General features: G+C 42.2%; 1 protein-coding gene across 8 annotated transcripts in view; it reads left to right on the forward strand.

The window, feature by feature from the left end:
* The window catches only part of pikfyve (phosphoinositide kinase, FYVE finger containing), a 34519-nt gene extending 18946 nt beyond the window's left edge, over nt 1-15573 (forward strand). For 7 of the 8 annotated variants that reach the window (XM_047600917.1, XM_047600918.1, XM_047600922.1 and 4 more), the window contains 22 exons: nt 3895-4284; nt 4764-4864; nt 4944-5015; nt 5106-5277; nt 6323-6501; nt 6590-6703; nt 7675-7783; nt 7871-8025; nt 8204-8300; nt 10582-10639; nt 10719-10850; nt 10927-11047; nt 11116-11211; nt 11283-11360; nt 11436-11530; nt 11616-11675; nt 12079-12255; nt 12332-12435; nt 12696-12824; nt 13119-13380; nt 13464-13538; nt 15146-15573. In XM_047600917.1, coding sequence (XP_047456873.1) covers nt 3895-4284; nt 4764-4864; nt 4944-5015; nt 5106-5277; nt 6323-6501; nt 6590-6703; nt 7675-7783; nt 7871-8025; nt 8204-8300; nt 10582-10639; nt 10719-10850; nt 10927-11047; nt 11116-11211; nt 11283-11360; nt 11436-11530; nt 11616-11675; nt 12079-12255; nt 12332-12435; nt 12696-12824; nt 13119-13380; nt 13464-13538; nt 15146-15261 — 2892 coding nt within the window. In that variant the 3' untranslated portion in view covers nt 15262-15573. The other variant, XM_047600919.1, reaches the window with a different exon arrangement.
* Nucleotides 15574-20287: the final 4714 nt, after the last annotated feature.

A 20287-nucleotide genomic window follows, 5' to 3' on the forward strand; every position in this document is an offset into this window, starting at 1 on the left:
CCTCAATACTGATCAGGACATCCCTACAGTTTAACCCTTATTTTTGTACATTTTTTTCAACTTTTTTTTTTTTTTTTTTTTCATTTGGTGATTATTTTGGCTGTGTTATAGCTTCTGACTTGAAGCCAGTATCTTTTACTCTCACATGTCATTTATACTCTTGTCATGCAGTTTGCCCCCTATGGACACCTTCATGGCAAAAATGTACACGCTTGAAAAATGCCATAAAATCCTCATTGTAAAATTGGGGGTCGTCTTGATCCGTTTATATTTACTTTAATGACAGCATAAACATCTAAACAAACCGGCATGAGCAAAAGCGCCTTTGTATGCAAGGCAGCAACACATTAACTGCTCTGCGTTACAATGTTACTGTTGCAACATTACTTCCGCTACATAAACTATATATGACATTGCACCCGTTTAACTTATTATCAGTAACATAAAGTGCAATTAACACATACAGTAACAGCCAGAAAATAGAAGAGTGTAGTGAGTGTAGAGTGTAGAGATGAGTGGTTCTTTTTGTTGGGTCCACTTTTGCTCTTGGCATGAGTGGCATGACATCACTGTGTTCTAGAGTTCTGCACAGAGTCCTGGCCCCCAAACCGAAGATTTTGCTCTCTACACTTTGTTAGCCCCTGATGTCCATCATGTATTTTCTGTAGGGTGTCGGCTCTCTGGGACAGTGGAGTGACCCTACTTCCACATATGAGCAAACCATCAGTCTCTGATAGCTCATTTTTCACCTTCATGTATGCTTTGACCTTTGGTGGTACATTTCCACTGTATTCTGGCCACCTGCTTCTTATGAATTTGATGACAGACTGCAGCTCGCTGTCAGCTGCAGTGGCCATTTTGATGCTTTCCATCCTGCTTGGAGATGATGGGATGCCTTGTACCACCGAAGCTACATAACACTCCACCTTGCTGTGTGTGTCAGTTTCTTCTTCTGTGTAATTTTGTGGGCTTCAGGACAAGGTATCAGCAACATATACAGCAACTGGTTTGTACTAGGGCTGAACAATATGGACAAAAGTTCATATCTCAGTATTCATGCCAGATATCTCGATATCTATACGATACGATATTACTATGGGTTTGGTGAAAACCAAGCAACCAACATCATAATACAAAAAAATGTGGAAAGTGCAGTTTTATTTTTAAGAACTCACTGCCAGTCATCAACATTAACATAAATTATGAATAAATAAATGATGTATGTGCATTATGCGATGGTGTTGTTTCAGGTGGTGAAACGTGTTTGTTGTGTTACCTTGCTTTTCAAGCACCAGCGGGTTGTGATCAGGCTCAAGCCTGAATTCATCTAGGCCACACAGATACTTATCAAACTTTTCACAAGCCCACACACCAGCCAGCACTCCTTCTCTATCTGGGCAAGGCGTGTTTCAGCTTCTGAGAGACGTCTGGAGCAGTAGGCTACTGTCTTCCACTCTTCTCTGTGGAGCTGAAGCAGCACAGCTCTTAGTCCATAACTACTGGCATCTTCAGATACAGCTGTAGGCCTTGTGACATCATAAAAGGAAAGAACAGGTGCTTTTGTCAACATTCTTTTAATGTCGTCAAAAGCTGACTGCTGCGAGTGTCCCCAGGCCCAGATGTTCTTGCTCTTTGGCAGCTCATACAACAGCTGTCCCACCGCTGCAAGGGCTGGGACGAACCTTCCCAGGTAATACACCATGCCAAGGACTCTTTTTAGCTCCTGCATATTTTCAGGCAGTGGCAGCTGGTGTATGGCCAGAGTCCAGTCTGACCCCTGACTGGTCGATGAGATGACCCAGGTAGCATAGCTGGCTCTGCCTGAGGTAGAATTTCTTCTTGCTGAGTTTCAACCCTGCTAACTCAACACACTGCAGCACCTTCTCGAGTCAGGCATTATGTTGCTCCATCGAGGTCCCATAGATTAGGATGTCATCCATGAAGACTGCCAGGCCTTCCAGTCCTTCTAGAGTCTCCAGCATCTTCCACTGGAAGATCTCTGGTGCATTTGTTATGCCAAAAGGTAACCTTTTGAAACAGTGTCTGCCAAATGGTGTTATAAATGTTGTCAGCTTGCAGCTGTCTGGATGCAGAGGGATCTGCCAGAATCCACTGGCAGCATCAAGGGAATAAAACACAGTTGCACCGCTGAGCTTCACTCCTCTCATCCAAGGTAGATAGGATGTAGCGTTCTCTTTTGACTGACTTATTTAGTTTCGTCCGGTCCGCAGATTTGGGCAGCGCCTGTGTTCTTCTTCAGGACTGGTACCATGGGAGCACACCATTCAGTAGGTTGTCACCCGCTGGATGACACCATCTTTCTCCATCCTCTGTATTTCTGCTTTCACGTTTTCTAACATGGGAAAGGGCACACGGCGTGCAGTGTGCACAGCATATGGCATATGGATTTTGACTGGTTCAGTGTTTAGAGTAACATGCTCACTGTGGGTTAGATGACTGGTGATGCCTCACCAGGTTTATCCTTACTGACAGGGCCGGCTGAGGAGATTGTTGACTCTATGTCCACGTACTACGCAGGCTGTGAATGAACAATCTTTTCCTTTGTGACTGGCTGTTGCATTAAAGCGGCCCAGACATAGCAGCTCACCTCCAGGGCTCTCGAAAGGAATGTCAGGTGGGTCCAGTGTTCTCTCAGGGGTGAGTGTGTGAAATGTGTTTTCACTTATGACAGTGACATCAGCTCCCCTGTCAATCTTAAATTCTACTGGAGAGGAATCAGCTTGTAGTAGCACAGTCCACTGTTCACTGTTTTCATTAGCATCACACACAGAACCCAGGAAATAAGAGATCTGTCCAGCTCTCTCAGTCTCTGTGACCTCATTCATTGACCTGTTGTGAGATACTCTGGCCCAGTGTCCCTTACTGTGACAGTTTCTTTTGCGTTTAAACAGCACCCCCTGTACTGATCCCGCAGCATCTCTTTGCAGACTCACTTGTGCCTGACAGTCTGTACTGTCTGCATCAGGTCTGCCATCAGCTGCAGCCTGCGGCAGCTCACTTGTACTTGTCCCCCGTCCTTCTGAAGATTTGTTGTGATTCTGTATCACTCGAACCGTTGCTTCCGTTGCTTCAAGTTCTCCGTAGGGTTAAATGTAGCCATTTCTTTTCTTCTTGCCGTCTGTCTTCTTACTTTATCTCTTGGTCGTTCATTGAACTACTTCTGACACCATGTAAAATGATCGAGGGTTGGCTTGATCCATTTATATTTACTTTAATGACAGTGTAAACATCTAAACAAACAAGCATAAGAAAAAGTGTCTTCGTAACCAAGGCAACAACACATTAACTGTTCTGCATTACAATGTTACTGTTGCTGTGGGAACATTACTTCTGCTACATAAACTTCGTATGAGCTGCTTAAAACTACCAACATTTCAAAAGTTTTCAGGATTTTAACCTTTTAAATTCCAGTCTGAAACTACAAAGTTTTAAACAAAGGGAGTATCTGACTTTGATTACATTAGTATTTTTTATGTAGTGTCAGATACTCTCTCTGTTTAAAAACTTGCATTTAAACTGGCATTTAAAGGGTTAAACTCTTGAAATTTTGGTTGTGTTGTGCAAGTGATTCATGAAAAAAGAAAAAAGCAGAAATAAATATTGAGGTATGAGGATTTTATGGCAGTTTCTTTATGCGTGTACATTTTTGCCACAAAGGTGTCCAGAGGGTAGTAAATTTGAGGACGGCATAAGGATTAAAATCTAATCAGCTTGATGGACAGAAGAGTAACAGTAGTCATACATGTCATTTGAGTGTCATCGAGTTGAATAAGTTTACTTAATGTCTCTGATTGGTCCAAATGATGCAGACTTCTGTCTTATACACACCATTTACATTGGTTTTTAATTGAGTTTTTCTTCTCTACTCCTTAGGTTTACCTGTCTCCTCTTCTCAACAAAGACTTAAAGGAACTTGATGGGCGTAGGAAGCGACAACTCCTCAAAGATTCCGCCCCCTCCTCTGTGGTCAGTGGACAGACGAACGGTGGCAACCAGCCAAAGCCCATTGACATCCTGCCCTGTCACAGCCTTACCAGTACCCGCATCGTGGATCAATTGGGCAGTAGTCACGACCTGGCCAAAATGTTGGCCGACTACCGAGCAAAAGGTGGTCGAATCCGACAGAGAGAAGCCAGCGACCCCTTCAGCTCCGCTGGTGGAGGACTGAGCCGGGCAGCCGACGTACCAGTTAAAGCACCAGTGAAGTCTGACAGCGAAGAGGAGAAGCTGAGCAAACAGAGCGATATGAACTGGTCTCCCAAGGTGAGCACTGTTATTTATTACTGTTAACAAAAATATTAGAACATATTAATGATGGCAGGAAAGGGGCAACTTTCATCAGTAGCTCGGCAACCTGGTTAATGACTGTGATATGAGATGGACTGTTTCAATGAAGCCTGAATCAAATGATGTGATCGGATACATATGTTTATATCAAAACATCAATATGAGGAGCATCACATCTACTGGAAATAAAAACAGAAGATGAGGAAGAGGAGGAGAAGAAGTTGAAGGAATAAGATGAAAAAGAAGATAAAAGAGGAGAAGTAAATTCAGTGTTCAGTCCTGAATATCTGCAGTAGAAGACGACAACCAAGTCCTCACATCTTCACGTTGCTGTCCACATGGATTCCAGCTTGATTTATCTTGGCGTTTGTGTAATGGTCACAGTGTTGAATTATGTTAAGAAGAACGTTTGTGGTTTCTTTCCTCATCTTTTTTTTCTGTCCTGTCATCCTCAGCTGGACTGTCTGAACCCATCCAACCATCAGAGGCTCTGTGTTCTCTTCAGCAGTTCATCAGTTCAGTCCAACAATGCTCCCAACCCCTGCGTCAGCCCTTGGTAACCTCCTCATCAGAGAGAATCAGAAACCAAAAAAAAAGAAACAAAAGTTTATAATTAGTACATTTGTTGTCAACAGGATTGTCACGATGGAGTTTTATGGGAAGAATGACCTCTCTCTGGGTGTATTCCTGGAGCGATACTGTTTCCGGTAACTCAAAGATCAGATTGATATTTCAGTTTGCTCTACGTTGTGTTTTTTTTTTTTTTTTGGTGATAAATGTGGATGAATGATCTCCAGGCCATCGTACCAGTGCCCCAGCGTTTTCTGTGAGACTCCCATGGTGCACCACGTCCGGCGGTTTGTCCACGGCAGCGGTTGTGTTCAGATCGTGCTGAAGGAGCTGGACTCTCCTGTTCCTGGTTATCAGCACACGATCCTCAACTACTCCTGGTGTCGCATCTGCAAACAGGTCAGTTAAGTAGTTTCCTGTTTACAGATATTTTTAGTTTAGTAGATTCTTTTTTTGTTGCAGGAATTCAAAAGATAAACTAATAAAAGTCTCCAGACCAATTGTATGTTTGTTTTGGCTTCAAGGCTAAAACAATACCTGAATAAACATCTCCACAAACACTTCACTTTATTAGTTTGTTGTTACATGGACAGTCCCTAATAATCAACTGTACAAAGTGCCAGTGCCACTAAAAACTAATTTCCAGCTGTAGTCCCCGGCCAGGTGTAATATCTTCCTGTAATACAGTGGAAGATATTATCAACAGAGGAAAGTAATTAATAAAAGTTATTTATAAAAAGCAGCAATGTAGAAATATAATACAGGCCAAGCAAGCACTGAAGAGACACATTAGTGTGCATTTAAAAAAACAGCACAGCACAGAAAGCATTCATCAAGCATAGAAGTGGCTATTGGAGCTATGCAAAACACAAAGACTTCCCCCGTAGTATCAGAACCAGAATCTCATACTAATGGTGTTTCATTATTTTGGTAAGACAAAAGGGGAAAGGTAAGATTTTTTAAATAACTGACGTGTTTCGCCTGTCATCTGCACCAAATTCAGTCGTGCCGATATTGGGCTTAGATCAGCTGGGGAACCAGGATGAAGGGACTGCAACCAGATCCTGGAACGACACCCAAAAGCCAAAGGCGTATCCGTTCTTCCCAAAATGAATTTTTTGAACTTCAGAGTTGAACTTGTCAACTACCAAGTACACAAGTTCTAAGTTCACATGCTTGGTATTGAGATAGCCCATAGTCTCAACAGGACGTTCCAAATATCTCCTTGTGTTCTTGCCTTACCTGTTTTAACAAGGCTCCGTTGGGAGGCAAGTTATCCCAGAATGCATTTTGCGGGTGTCATCAAACACATTGAAGCCACTTCCTCCATTTACTTCCACCTGATCAAACCTGAGACTGGTGTCAGATTTCGCAGAGCTGGTTAAATAACTTCAAAGAGTCTCAGCTTGTACTGCTCCTACTTTTGTACCACTTCTTTCTGTAGGTGACCCCTGTGGTGCCTCTGTCCAATGACTCCTGGTCCATGTCTTTTGCGAAATACCTGGAGCTTCGCTTCTACGGCCACCAGTACACCAGACGAGCCAACGCCGAGCCCTGCGGTCACTCCATCCACAAAGACTACCACCAGTACTTCTCCTACAACCAGATGGTGGCTTCATTCAGGTTTTTTTGATTTTCATTCAAGACATTCAGCTCCTGTGTCTTTGAGATTTATATCAGTCACTAAATTAATTGACTCCTGTCTCCTCAGCTACACTTCTGTAAGGCTGTTAGAGATTTGTCTTCCTCGTCCTAAAATCTTCATCAGGAACCTGGGGCCTTCTAAAAGCAACCTACAGCAGGATCTGAAGGACTTCTCTCAGAAGTAAATGATCTCCAAGTTGTAATAAGAGCTAAGAGATGTAAATGTCAGAACAGTTTGTTTTATTTAAATTCAATTGAGCTGGGTTCAGAGTTCTTATGAAGAACTATCTTTGAAGACTGAAACAAAGACAACTGGACCTGCAGAGATTCTTGAAGATGTTTCATCAAAGTCTTCATTCTAAAAGCTGGTGTGGAGTTGTGGTTGAAATAGGAACATCTGTGGGTGTTACCCATCAAAAACTCTTATGGCGAGGGTTCATTGATGACTAGATACTCACCTGAAGTTGGAGCAAATTGTTTCTGACAGGTAACATCTACAGATGTTCCTCTTTAAACTACAACCAGTCTTTTTAGAACGGAAGATTTTGTCTTCAAGAAACTTTCCAAGTCCAGTTTTCCTTGTTTCATGTTCTAAATAGTGAAAAATTTAAGGCAATATCAAAAAGAAAATTTAAATTCTGTGCTTGTGCTACATGCAACTGTCATCCTTAACTGCAGGGGTCTTCAACGTTTTTCAGAGACCCCAAAACTGATGGAGAGATTTAATAGGGACCCCCCCATGTGTTCTATATTAAACTCGGCCTAGGGTGGCCGTGGAACTGCTGTAGATGTCTGCCAATTGTGGGGAACCTGACAGAGTCAGCGTGTAATATGCGCTGTATGAGTATGAACGTATAGCTGAATGAGTGAAGTGCTGACTGTCTCCATTTATCCCTTTACTAAAATATGTTGGATTCTAGTTAATGTGTTTTAAAGAAATTTAACATTGTTTGGGAATATTTAAAAAATACATAAAAAAAAATCTAAAAAAAAAAAAGTGTAATCAACCAACGATTTTGCGACCCCCCTGTGGTAACGTATTAGTACCAGATACCACAGCGCAACACCTCCACAGGTCAAGAGAAGTTCAGTCCTCAAAGGGTCAGGAAGGTGCTCACAAAGTTATGGTGCATATTTTTCTTTCCTGTTCAGAGTGTCTCAGGTGTACTTGGCCATCGACGACCGCCTCACTTCCTTGAAGACTGATACCTTCAGTAAGACTCGAGAGGAAAAGATGGAGGACCTCTTCGCTCAGAAAGACGTAGGTGTTTCCCTCCATCAGGGTCTCCAGTCGCAGTTTTAAAAGGAAAATATATTTAAGCTCATGTTCTTGTTGGTTTGTTCTTAGATGGAAGAAGCCGAGCTGCGGACTTGGATCGATAAGCTCCAGGGTCGACTGCAGGTCTGCTGTCAGGACTCTCCTCAGCAGCTTCAAGCCGTTCTGGAGTCACTGGTGATGAAGAAGCAGAGTCTGTGTGAGATGCTACAGTCCTGGAACAGCAGGTCAGAATCACTGTCTCCTCATCCATCCAACTCTTTATGGAGTTATACATTTTTTTGAACCATCAGTTCTGACTTAATCTGTTTTATATTATTATGACATTAGAAAAAGCAGTGAGGCTCATATCTTAGGTTTCTTTTTGTTCATCCTGTTGGTTCTATGTGTTTTTGTCTCTCCCAGACTTCAGGACTTGTTCCAGCAGGAGAAAGGCAGGAAACGTTTGTCCGTCCCTCCGAGTCCAGGTAGACACAGACCAGCAGCAACTGATGACAGCAAGGTTGGTGACGTCTCTATAAGCCCTAACCAAGTACACGTTCATGATCCAGTGGTATCCATTAGAGCAGGGATGGGCAACTGGTGGCCCCGTGATTAGTTTCTTGTAAATTATGAAAACGAGAGATGCCTGGAGACACTTTCAGCCCTGAAAGACTATTACTTAAGTTGCCACTACAACAGCTTGCACAAAATTAAGCATGAAAGTATACTGACGCTGCCAGAGCTGCTCTCATAGCCAACCTCAAATCTTCAGTACACAAACGGCGGCATTTGTTTTTTTTTGTTTTTTTAACCAAAACCACAACCACACAGGAGGCTGCAGTCACAGCATCTTGTGCTGTTGTGATTGAGCAAAGAACCCTTCAGATGGTCAGATGGTGAAATTGTGAAGGGGTCTGCCATGGAAATGGCAAGAGCTTTTGGTGATGCTAATGTGGCGAAAAACTTTAATATGGTCTCTTTGTCTCGTTGCATAGTCTCGAATTTTTGACATTCACGGTTCATGTCGAGGAGAAGATGAAAAAAGTTATGCATGACTGCAAGTAGTTCTACCAGTTCTACACCAGGAAGGCACTGATTTTTGCAAGAACTGTTGATAGTTCATGAGAAGTGCACGAGGAGTAATTACAAATGGCGTCTTTGCATGATATACACATATTGAAAGGCATTAACGACATTAACGCCATTAATTTCAATTGTTATCTTATCTTATTCCTACAGGAGGCCCTCTGTGCCAAGACAGAAATTTAGTCACATTATGAACTTGTTGACTAAAGTAACATATCTTATCCGAGGAGGGTCTCTCAGTCTCGGGAGATTTGTAGCTATTTAGGATGAAGTGGATGTCGCCTACGAGAATTTACAAATGCACGTTCGTGGTGATATGAGTGCTTACTGCAGGAAACTCACTGCATTTTTATGCATCATGGCATTCCTTTCTGACTTCACATCTCAATGACCTGACCTGAACACAAAGTTGCAGGGGAGAGACCAAACTGTGTATGACCTGTGTGCAACACATTTCAGTGCAAATTACAGCGCTTGAAAGGGGGATTTTCATCCCATTGTAGGCACACTCTCCTGCTTGTGAGGAGAAGCAAAACAATGTCCCAGGGTGTGAAGCCATGCTTCACAAAAATAAGATTGATATTGAGGGACTGCAGGAGCAGTTCAAACTACAAGATTTTCACTCGATACAGCTTGTCACGGATCCCTTCCCACTGCTGTTAGCGGGTAATGTTCTGACTTACATCTGACCTGCAGTAAGATCCATTTTTTTTCAAGCAAGGTGCAATGACAGGGGAATTTTAATTTTGGAGTCTGCTACCCAAGTGCTGTTTCCCACGCCTCCAAGATTTTGCTCTAATGAGCACATACATTTGTGAGAGCAGTTTTTCGACAACGAAACACATCAAGTCAAAGGAGAGGAAAAGGCTGACTAATGACACTCTTTTCATGCTATTGTTCGCCAGCAGGCAAAACCAGTGTCTCATTAAAACAGTCCCTTATTAATCTTTGAGTTTTAAAAATAAACAAAGTGAAAAGTGACCAAAGTTTTGGTTTTATTAGGATTGCCATTAGCTGCAGCCTTGCTGAAGATATTCTTCCTGGGGTCCGACCATAAGCATAAAAGAACACAATGAAACAGAATATAAACATAATAGATTTTATTTATTTTATTTCTTGCACTGTGTTGTTTTGTGTGCAGCAGTTTTGTGCCAGGAATATGTGGTTATTGTGGTTATTTCTTGAATGATTGTTCAAACACATTGCTTTTGTTGTTGTCTTTGTACATACATTTGAGCATGAAATATATTGTTATATTGTTTGATTCAACAAAAAGACATATGCATGTATGTTGGTCTTATTTAAAATAGTGTTTTTGTCATATCTGGAGAAAGTTTGCGGTCCTATGTGGCCCCTGGTACAGCTGACAGAACATTGTGCCCCCCTCTATCATTTAAGTTGCCCATCGCTGCATGACAGCGACATCATGTGGTCAGTAGAATATTAGCAGCTGTTAAAATATTCTACTGACCACATGATGGCTGCTTATAGACAGACAAACTGAGAACTGATCTCAAATGCTGGCTAGTGCTCCACATTTGAATTAGAAGCAGGAGTGAACTTAGAGATGAACAGATGGGATCAGATAGACCTTAAATTTAATTTAAGGTCTGAGTGAATTATAAATAAAATAGTTGATCTAGCTTGTATTAAGCATGAAGGAGACATTTTGACCAGGTAGCTTTTCATTTATCATAAGTTTATGTTTTTAACAGAGTGCTGTGGAGTCCTCCCCTCGTAACCCCTCACCTGTGGTGCAAAATGGAGAGAAAGGTGAGGTCAAACAAGCTGAGTTGGGTTTGTTTTGCTAGTCCTGGTTTATTAAAAAATAAAATAATATTTCTTCCAACAGAGGACCGTCACCTCAGCATGCTGCCCTCAGCCACTGTCTCCTCTTCGCTGCCGTCTCCAGGAGAATCCGGAACAGAAGCGACCTCAGCTGGGCCGTCCTTCAGCGAGCAGGACTCGGTCAGCCTCCCTGAAGGTTTGTCGTCTCTGATGTGTCTCTCTGCGTATTTCTGGTGTTAGTCCCTCGCTACAAACTGCTGATTTGCTTTCAGACGTATTTGAGGGACACCTGCTGGGCTCCACTGACAGCCAGGTCAAAGAGAAGTCCACCATGAAGGCTATCCTCGCCAACTTCCTGCCTGGGAACAGCTACAACACCATCCCCTTCCCCTTGTAAGTGTTGATGGATGTATGATAGATATATAACCTATAGATGAGACTCTGACGTCTCTCGTCCTCAGTGATCCAGACAAGCATTACCTGATGTACGAACATGAACGAGTTCCCATCGCTGTCTGCGAGAGAGAGCCCAGCTCCATCATTGCCTTCGCTCTCAGGTTATTATTGATTATTAATCATTATTAATATTATTTATCAGTTTTTAATTATTCCATCTCTCGTCCTCCAGCTGTAAAGAGTATAAAACAGCTCTGGACGATCTGTCCAAGGCATCAAACTCAGGAGATGAGACTCCACAGGTCATCAGGTACGCGGTTCAGTTTCAGTTAATTAAGAATTAATAATCAGTGATCAATAGTCAGCGTTACTGTTTGGTCCTCAGTGGAGGGGACAGTCGAATGAGGAGCAGTCCGGCCCGGCCCAGCGAGATGTCGTCTTCACAGCAGAGTCGCAGCAGCTCAGAGACAGATCCTCTCAGTAGGTCTAATAGGTGATCAACACCTCTGATCAGAAACACAAACTGATAATCAGTTGAAGACACATGTCCTGTGTTTGTCTCCAGAGGATGGAGACTCAGTGGACAAACAGAAGAAACAGACTTTGAATCCACACGTTGAGCTGCGTGAGTGAGACATCCTCTAACTTCCTGTACTAACAATACAAACAGAAAAATGAGAGATAGATAAAATGACCAGATAGGTACCGAGAAGGGAGTGAGAAGGAAATGGACAGAGAAAGAATGAGAGGGAACGAAATAAGTGGGAGAGAGCATGAGACACAGTACAATAGAGAAATGGACAGAAAGAGGGGGAAATAAATAAGGGGAGACTGAATGAAAGTGGGAGGGAGGGATAGGGAGTGAAAGAATTGTGGAGAGCAGTAAGATTATGAAGACCACAAAGAAGCAGAAGGGATGAGAAAACATTTTTATTTTGAAGGGCATCATAAAAACATCTCTTTTAAAACATTTAGATCAAATTTATTTCTAAATGAACCCATTTATAACATTTCCTCTGTTCTCTCAGAGTTCTCCGACGCCAATGCCAAGTTCTACTGTCGTGTCTACTATGCCGAGGACTTCCACAGGATGAGGGAGGACATCATGGAGAGCAGTGAGGATGACTTCATCCGCTCGCTGTCACACTGCGTCAACTGGCAGGCAAGAGGAGGGAAATCTGGAGCTGTGTTCTATGCCACCGAAGGTCAGACATAGATTAAGATATAAACTTATTTAAGTAGAAGGAATGGTTCAGGTAATCAGACTCTCCTCTTCCTCAGACGACCGCTTCATCCTGAAACAGATGCCCAGACTGGAGGTCCAGTCCTTCCTGGACTTTGCTCCTCATTACTTCACGTACATCACCGGAGCCGTGCAGCAGAAAGTAAGAAACTAAAGAAAATCAATCACCAGGTTCACAGACATCACCCTGTAGGAGAAAAATGTAGAGACAAAGAAGAAAGGCAGGGAGAGGGAAAGAGAAAGAAAAGAGGAAAGGAAATGGAAATGAGTGAGAGAGGGAGAACTCTACCACTCTAATCTTCCAAGGTTTTAATAACACGAGAAACCCCACACATCCTATTATATACAAAGTCGGGCCTATCAGATCTGTAGAGGTTGTTAAAGTGAGTGTTTGTGTCACAGCGGCCGACGGCTCTGGCGAAGATCCTCGGCGTTTACCGGATCGGATACAAGAACTCCCAGAACAACACAGAGAAGAAACTGGACCTGCTGGTAATGGAAAACCTCTTCTATGGACGAAAGATGGCTCAGGTTTGATTGTTAATATGCTTCTTATTGAGGGAAATTAAATTAGTAACCTTACAAATATGTTTTATCATTTGGCAACAACTTAACATTACATTTATACAGCTAACAGCACACTTCGGATTAAAAGAAGGAATAACACATGCAAAATATATCCATAAAAAACGAATAAATGAAAAAATAAATGTAAGTTAAAAATGTAAAAGGAATATACTACAATTATATAACAATGAACAACTATAAAATCAATTTAAAGAAGTAATTTAAATGATTTATAAAAGACAGATGGCTGTCTTTTAGGTGTTCGACCTGAAGGGCTCGCTGAGGAACCGCAACGTGAAGACAGACTCAGGGAAGGAGAGCTGCGAGGTGGTTCTGCTGGACGAGAACCTGCTGAAACTGATCCACGACAACCCGCTCTACATCCGCTCCCACTGCAAGGCCATCCTGAGGGCCGCCATCCACAGCGACGCCTACTTCCTGTCCAGCCACCTCATCATCGATTACTCCCTGCTGGTGGGGCGCGATGATGCCACTGACCAACTGGTGGTCGGGATTATAGGTGAGGAGGAAGAGGAGAAATGGAGGAGGATGTGGTTGTATGTCATCTTTGGTTTCATTTTCTCTTCTTCTGTTTCTCTAAAGATTACATCAGGACGTTCACCTGGGACAAGAGACTGGAGATGGTCGTCAAATCCACTGGAATCCTGGGAGGTCAAGGTAAATAAATCAAACCCAATCCACTCTATTTATATAGCACAATTTTAACAAACACAAGGTTTCCAAAGTGCTGCACAGTAAGATAAAAAAACACAATAAATAGTACAACAGAACACAATAAAAAAATAAAATAAAATAAAATAAAATAAAATAAAATAGGATAAAAAACAAATAAGATGAATAAAATAAAATAAATAGAGTGCACTGCTCACACAACACGCAACACAAGGTATCAAAAGCCAGAGAGAAGAGGTGGGTTTTAACAAGAGATTTAAAGTAAGACAGTGAGGAGGCCTGTCTAATGTGCAGTGGCAATCCATTCCACAGTTTTGGAGCTGCAACAGCAAGTGCTCATTCATCTTTGAGTTTAAGCCTAGCTTTAGGCACTCACAGGAGCAGCTGGTCAGCTAACCTGAGAGAGCGGCTGGGAGTGCTTGGGTGCAGCAGCTCAGAAAGGTAAGGTGGGACAAGGCCATTCAAGGCTTTAAAAGCAAATAAATTAATTTTAAAATGAATCCTAAAATGGACGGGCAGCCAGTGGAGTGAAGCTAAAATAGGTGAAATGTGCTCATATTGGCTTCTGCAGTTAAAAGACGTGCAGCAGCATTTTGCACCAGTTGCAGACGAGCAATGGAGGACGCAACAACCCCTATATAAAATGCATTGCACTAATCCAGTCAAGTGGTCACAAAGGCGTGGATTACTGTCTTAAAGTGCTGTCTCTGAAGGACTGGTTTAATTTTTGCCAGTTGCCTCAACTGGAAAAAGCTTGACTTCACCGCAGCTTTAATCTGGCTGTCAAATTTCAGGTCTGTGTCGACTTTTACCTCCAGATTGTGCATGGTTGGCTTGTGATATTGTGCCATAGAACCCAGATCAACTAGGGGGGTCACAGAAGATCCACCACCAGACCATGACTTCTGTCTTTTCTTCATTAAAATTCAAGAAGTTTAGAGACATCCAAGCTTTGATGTCATGCAAACACTCATGCAATGGCTTAATACTGTAGGAGTCTGACTGTTTTAGGGGGACATAGATCTGACTGTCATCCGCATAGCAATGAAAAGAAATGCCATGTTTCCTGAGAATTGAACCAAGTGGGAGTAGATAGAGGGAAAATAAAAGAGGGCCAAGCACACAGCCCTGTGGTACCCCACTGAGCTTCAACCTGATGAACCATTTCCATGGAAACTAAAAATGATGATATCAGATATGACGTGTTTACATCAAAACAGCAATCACTGAAGAACTAGAAGAGGAGGAGAGAAAGAAGAAAAGGGGAGGAAAATGCAGAGAAGCAGAAGACAAAGTCAGGAGAGGAAAAGAATAAAAAACAAGAAAAAAGTAGAAGAAAGGTGGAGGTTAAAAAGAGAAAAGGTAACATGAAAAGGGGGAGAGGAAGTAGGAGAAAGATGGGAGGAGGAGAAGGAAAAAAAGGAAGAAAGGGGAAGAGGAGGACAAGGAGAGGAAGAAGATGTAAGAGGAGATTTCCTCCATATTTCTCTACACTTCAACTGATACAGGAGAGAACAGGAAGGATAAGGAGGAAATAGAAGATTTTAATTGTAGAACCTTGCTTTTATGTGTCCTTGTGTTTTTGTTTCCAGGGAAGATGCCCACAGTGGTTTCTCCAGAGCTGTACAGAGCTCGATTCTGCGAGGCCATGGATAAATACTTCCTGATGGTCCCCGACCACTGGACTGGCCTTGGAACCAACTGCTGAGTCTGCACACTGTTCAGTGAAATCATGAACTATACGCACACAAATCTGTTCCCTGGAAAGAACCTGGACCCTGGTGTGGACTAACTCCTCATTCCATAGAAGAAGAAGCTGCAGCAGCATTCTGAAACGTTGAGATGTTTTTATGGTGATGTTATTAAGTCACAACTCTGTCCAAATCTGTCCTTTTATAATCAGTGCCATGAGCCTCTGGAGAACATCCAGGCTGATGGTTTTAGTTTGTTAAACAAACTAACTCATGTAATTTAAAGTTTGTACAGAGATTATGTAACTATTAAAGGTTATTAACACTAACAGGATGTTGGTTCTTGTGTTAAATGAAACAAGGAATCTGCTCTCAGGGAAAAATATCTTAAAAACAAAAGCAGGCTGTCTCGAGTATAAATACCAAAACATTTAGCAAATTAAGAACTGAATACTTACCTCAGGAGTTGGAGGGGACATAAGATGGAGCTAAAAATAGGTAAAGGTTGGAAGTAGCTTCTTCAGGTGGATGCTAAATCCTCAAATAACTGTATTGTCTGTGTTGTGTTTCTGTGGGTCGTCCTAGCTCACCTGGGGGTGTTGCACAAAAGAAGGGCATCCAATATAAATAAGCAAGCTTGCTTTACTAAGCCTTATTGACGCTTTCTTGGATTAAACGGTTGCACCGTAAAGCAGGGGGAAAAGCCTGGTAGACAATAGCAGCTTCATGCGTAAGTAGCCTGAACATGTACAGCTGATAAACATTTAAGAGTTTAAGGAAGCTGAGCTAATTAGTCCTCTAATCAATAGTCATGTTTTTTAGTTTAATGTGGCCCATAGAAGTGCATGTTGCTCATGTTGTGTAGATTGTCTAAATAATTAAGTTCAGAGCTGTGACGCTTTGTCAGCCTGGCTACAGTGCTGAAAAGAAATCTGGGGTTGGTCTTGTTTTCTTCTATTAATGAAGAGTAATATACTCTTCTACTCTTATGGAGAGTTTTTTTTTATAAGTTGTTAAACTTAGAAAAGATCTTTCCAGGCTACGTGAGCTTCTTCAGAATTAGTGGAATGCCAAATTCTTTCCAGCTTTCCAACTGCCTGCTTTGAACTACGCAACTGTGAATTATACCACAGAGCTACCCTCCTCCGATTTATCACCTTCTTTTTCAGAGGAGCAACTAGATTTAGAGTTGTGCTAAGTGATGCTGTTGTGCTGTCAACAAAATAACCTATTAGTGTTGGAGTTAAATTGTGGTTGCTGACATCCACATCAGTTACATAAGGCACTGAGGTAGATGAAGGAATCCATCTCATCTTCCGTACCGCTTAATCCTGCACTAGGGTCGCGGGGGTTGCTGGAGCCTATCCCAGCTGGCATCGGGCGAGAGGCGGTGCACACCCTGGACAAGTCGCCAGCCTGTAATGAAGGAATTAATTCCTTTTATCTAGTTACAGCATCATTGGATAAGCGTCTACCATAACATTATGTCTTTCCAATTTCAGTGTAATCTCTTATAGTAAATTCAAATGTTATGAGGAAATGATCAGACAAAATAGGGTTATGAGAATATATTGTCAGACCTTCAGTTTCTATGCCATAAGTTAGTACAAGATCTAGGATGTGATTGAAACAGTGAGTTGAACCATTTACATTCTGAGAAAAGCCAGTTGAGTCTAGTAATGACATAAATGAAGAGCTAAGACTGTCACTGCCAACATCAATATGGATGTTAAAGTCACCTACTATAATGACTTTATCTGTTCTAAGCACTGAATCACATAGAAACTCAGAGAATTCAGCTAAAAATTCTGAGTAAGGAGCAGGTGGGTGATACACCACAACAAAGAGAATTGGTTTTTGTGTTTTCCAGTCTGGATGAGCAAGACTAAGAGTAAGGCTTTCAAACGAATTAAAGCTTGGCTTAGGTCTAGGATTAATACATAAATCAAAGTGGAAGATTGCTGCCAAAAAAAAAAAAGGAAGATTGCTGCCACTCCTCCTCAGCCTGTGCCTTGATTATTGCAATAGCTACTGGGTGGTATGGACTCATTTAAATTGATACATTCATCATCCTGCAGCCATATTTCAGTCCAACTAAATAGATCAATCTGATGATCAATTGTCAGATCAGTCACTAAAAGAGATTTAGACGAGAGAGATCTGACATTTAAAAGACCACATTTAATTTTTTTTATTGTTCTGTTGTACTAGTGAATTTATGAACAACTCCTCCATTGTTATTTTCCGATTTAAAACATCTGTGAGCAGACAGCACATCTATGGAGTTTGCAATGGGGCTGAACTCTGGGTTGTCATGGTTTTGGGGGGTTAATAAAATCGGTACCCGCCAAGGTGGGGTGAACTCCATCTCGCCTAATCAGACCAGGCTCCAATTATCAACATAGGCCGCGTCGTTGGCTGGACACCACCTAGATAACCCGCGGTGGAATGACAACATGTGACTAAACATATCATCGCTGGTCACATTTGGCAGGGATCCAGAGAAAACTACGAAGTCTGACATTGTTTTTGCAAACTTACACACCGATTCCACATTAAGTTTATTAATCTCCGATTGGCGTAACAGTTGGTCATTACTGCAGACGTGAATAACAATACTTAGCCTTAGCTAGCAGTTTCAGGTAAGTTTTGGTGTCACTCTGGCCCCAAAATAGAGTCACCAATTACCAGAGTTGGTTTCTCAGCGGGTGTGTCGCAGAGTGGGGAAAATCTGTTTGAAACGTGAACCGTTTGATTGTGCTCTGTGGGCCGGGTACGACTATGCTTCCTTTGTACCGTCACCCAGCTGCCCTGGTTTCCCGGCTGCTCGGGAGCTGCAGGGGGACAGCTAGCAGGAGCTATGCTAACGGGAGCTGCGCTTGGTCAGCCCACACCGGCTATAGGGCGCTGGCTAGCTATTGGGTCTGCATGGTGCGGAGCCATGCTTCCAATTCAGAGAGCCTCGCCTCCAAAGCTACAAATAAACTACATTTATTACAGGTACCATAACCACTAAAGGAGGCAGAGGAGTAGCTAAACATGTGGCACAACGAGCAGGAGAGAGAAGGAGAAGCAGAGGGAGAGAAAGTGGCCATAGTTAACCGCTAAATACACCAAAGCTGATTAAACTGAGAAGAAACGTGAGATTAACAAGGTGCTACAGAGGACAGGTGGTTGGGTAAACTCAAAACATGAGTTTCACCACTTATACAGAAAATGTTCATGTGATTTTAATGGAGCTAAAACAGTGCAAGCATACACAGCAGCGGTGCAGAATTGGGAAGCTTACTCACGTGACGTTGTGTTCACAAGCACATTTCCAGCAATGTCCTTTCTCTTGGATCCACCTCTTGACTGCGGCCCTTGACAGCTGACGGAAATCTGGGCAGACACTCATATGATGGCCAGGGACACTACAATAAGGGCATGTCTGGCTACGACGTGTAGCAGACTCAAGTGGAGGTCACTGAGTTTGGCGTTGAGGATGGCTAGTCCCATGAACTCTGCTTCTTCGAGTCAGTTAGAAAAGTCAACCAAGTTATAAGGAACACCTGGCTTTGTGGTACAGCTGAAACTGGTGTAATTAGCAACATGCTCAGAAGGAAGTTTACCCAAACGCTGCTGCACATAAGATGCACAAGCCAACTCTGCATCCCCTTCACCGTTCCAACAAGAGCTTGGACTCGGATGGCAAAGTCACTGAAGCTTCTAGAATCTGCTGTGGCTGACCATATCTCTGCTGCAAAGCTAGCACAGCTCTGGTCAAGTGGTCCAATAATACATGGTATTTTAACTGCTCAGTTTCATCAAGGGGTACAAGGTTTGTAAGAGCCATCTTAAGCAGTATAAACTGTCTAGGATCTTCATGGGTAAAGTAGGGAAAGAAGGGGGCTGCAACTGGATGAGCACTGTGGTGCAGCAGATGTTGAGGCACTGACTGTTCTTGGTAAGTAGTATCTGCACTGCACACATTCAAAGAAGAGGGAGCAGTGTAACGATGGGCTGATACAGCCTGATGATGTAGGAAAGCAGCTGCAAGCAACTGGTGCGTGTACAAAGAGGCACGGGGCTAAGGGTAAGAAAGCCTTTGCTGGCTGCAGAGTACTCAAGAACTAAGAGGTGGTGGAAGAGAGCAAAGATGACTAGGTGATGGTGGTGAAGGAGGATGAGATACACAATGGTTATGCTATTATACAGTTGAACAATTTACAAATTAGTATTAAAAACATTCAACCTTCAAGCCTTACATACTGTTCTTATTCTATATGTTGGTTATCCTGGATGAACTTATCCTTCCATGGGGAGAAAGATGGGAGGAAAATACAAAAAACTGTAGAAAAATAGAAGAGTAGAGAAAGATGGAGATGAAGAAAAGGGGACGAAGAGGAGAAGAAGTAGCAATAAAAAGAAGGGTAGGAGGAGAAATGTAGAAGAAAGGGGAGGAAAAAGATGGAGGAGGAGAGGTTTTCCTTAATCTTTCTCTTCAATTCAGTATGTAAGTAAGAACCAGATATTTAACTCAGTACGTTGTGGAGACCAAAAATTTTGCTAAAAGAGACTGACGGTTGGAGTTAACTTCTTCAGGTGGACGGCAACACTCCAAATGAATGAAAATGTTGCTCTCATTAAAGTCATTATAACTTCATCAGCCAAAATCTTAATTTTCAAATGTGCACAAGGTAAAGAAAACGGCTTTTAGGATCTAAAAATACAGTGTAAACTGTCAGAGTGAACAAAGTGAAACATTTAGGAGATAAAGTACCAGATATTTATCTCCTGAGGTAAATATCTGGTATGGATATGGTATGGAGGTGACCATAAATTTAACTAAAAGAGGGTAAAGGCCTGACGTAGCTTCTTCAGGTTTTATCATATAAAACCGATTAAATCTGCATAATTAGCTAAACTGTAAGCTCCAGATGTTTCCATAGTTTAATGAAAAGATCCAACACAATCAGCTTCATTTCTGAACCTGAATTTTCAAAAACCTCAATTTTCAAATGAGCATAAGGTAAAAAATAAAAACAAGAAAGGAAACAAGTA

Source organism: Mugil cephalus, chromosome 12 (genome assembly GCF_022458985.1).
Source record: "Mugil cephalus isolate CIBA_MC_2020 chromosome 12, CIBA_Mcephalus_1.1, whole genome shotgun sequence".
Classification (NCBI taxonomy): Eukaryota; Metazoa; Chordata; class Actinopteri; order Mugiliformes; family Mugilidae; genus Mugil; species Mugil cephalus.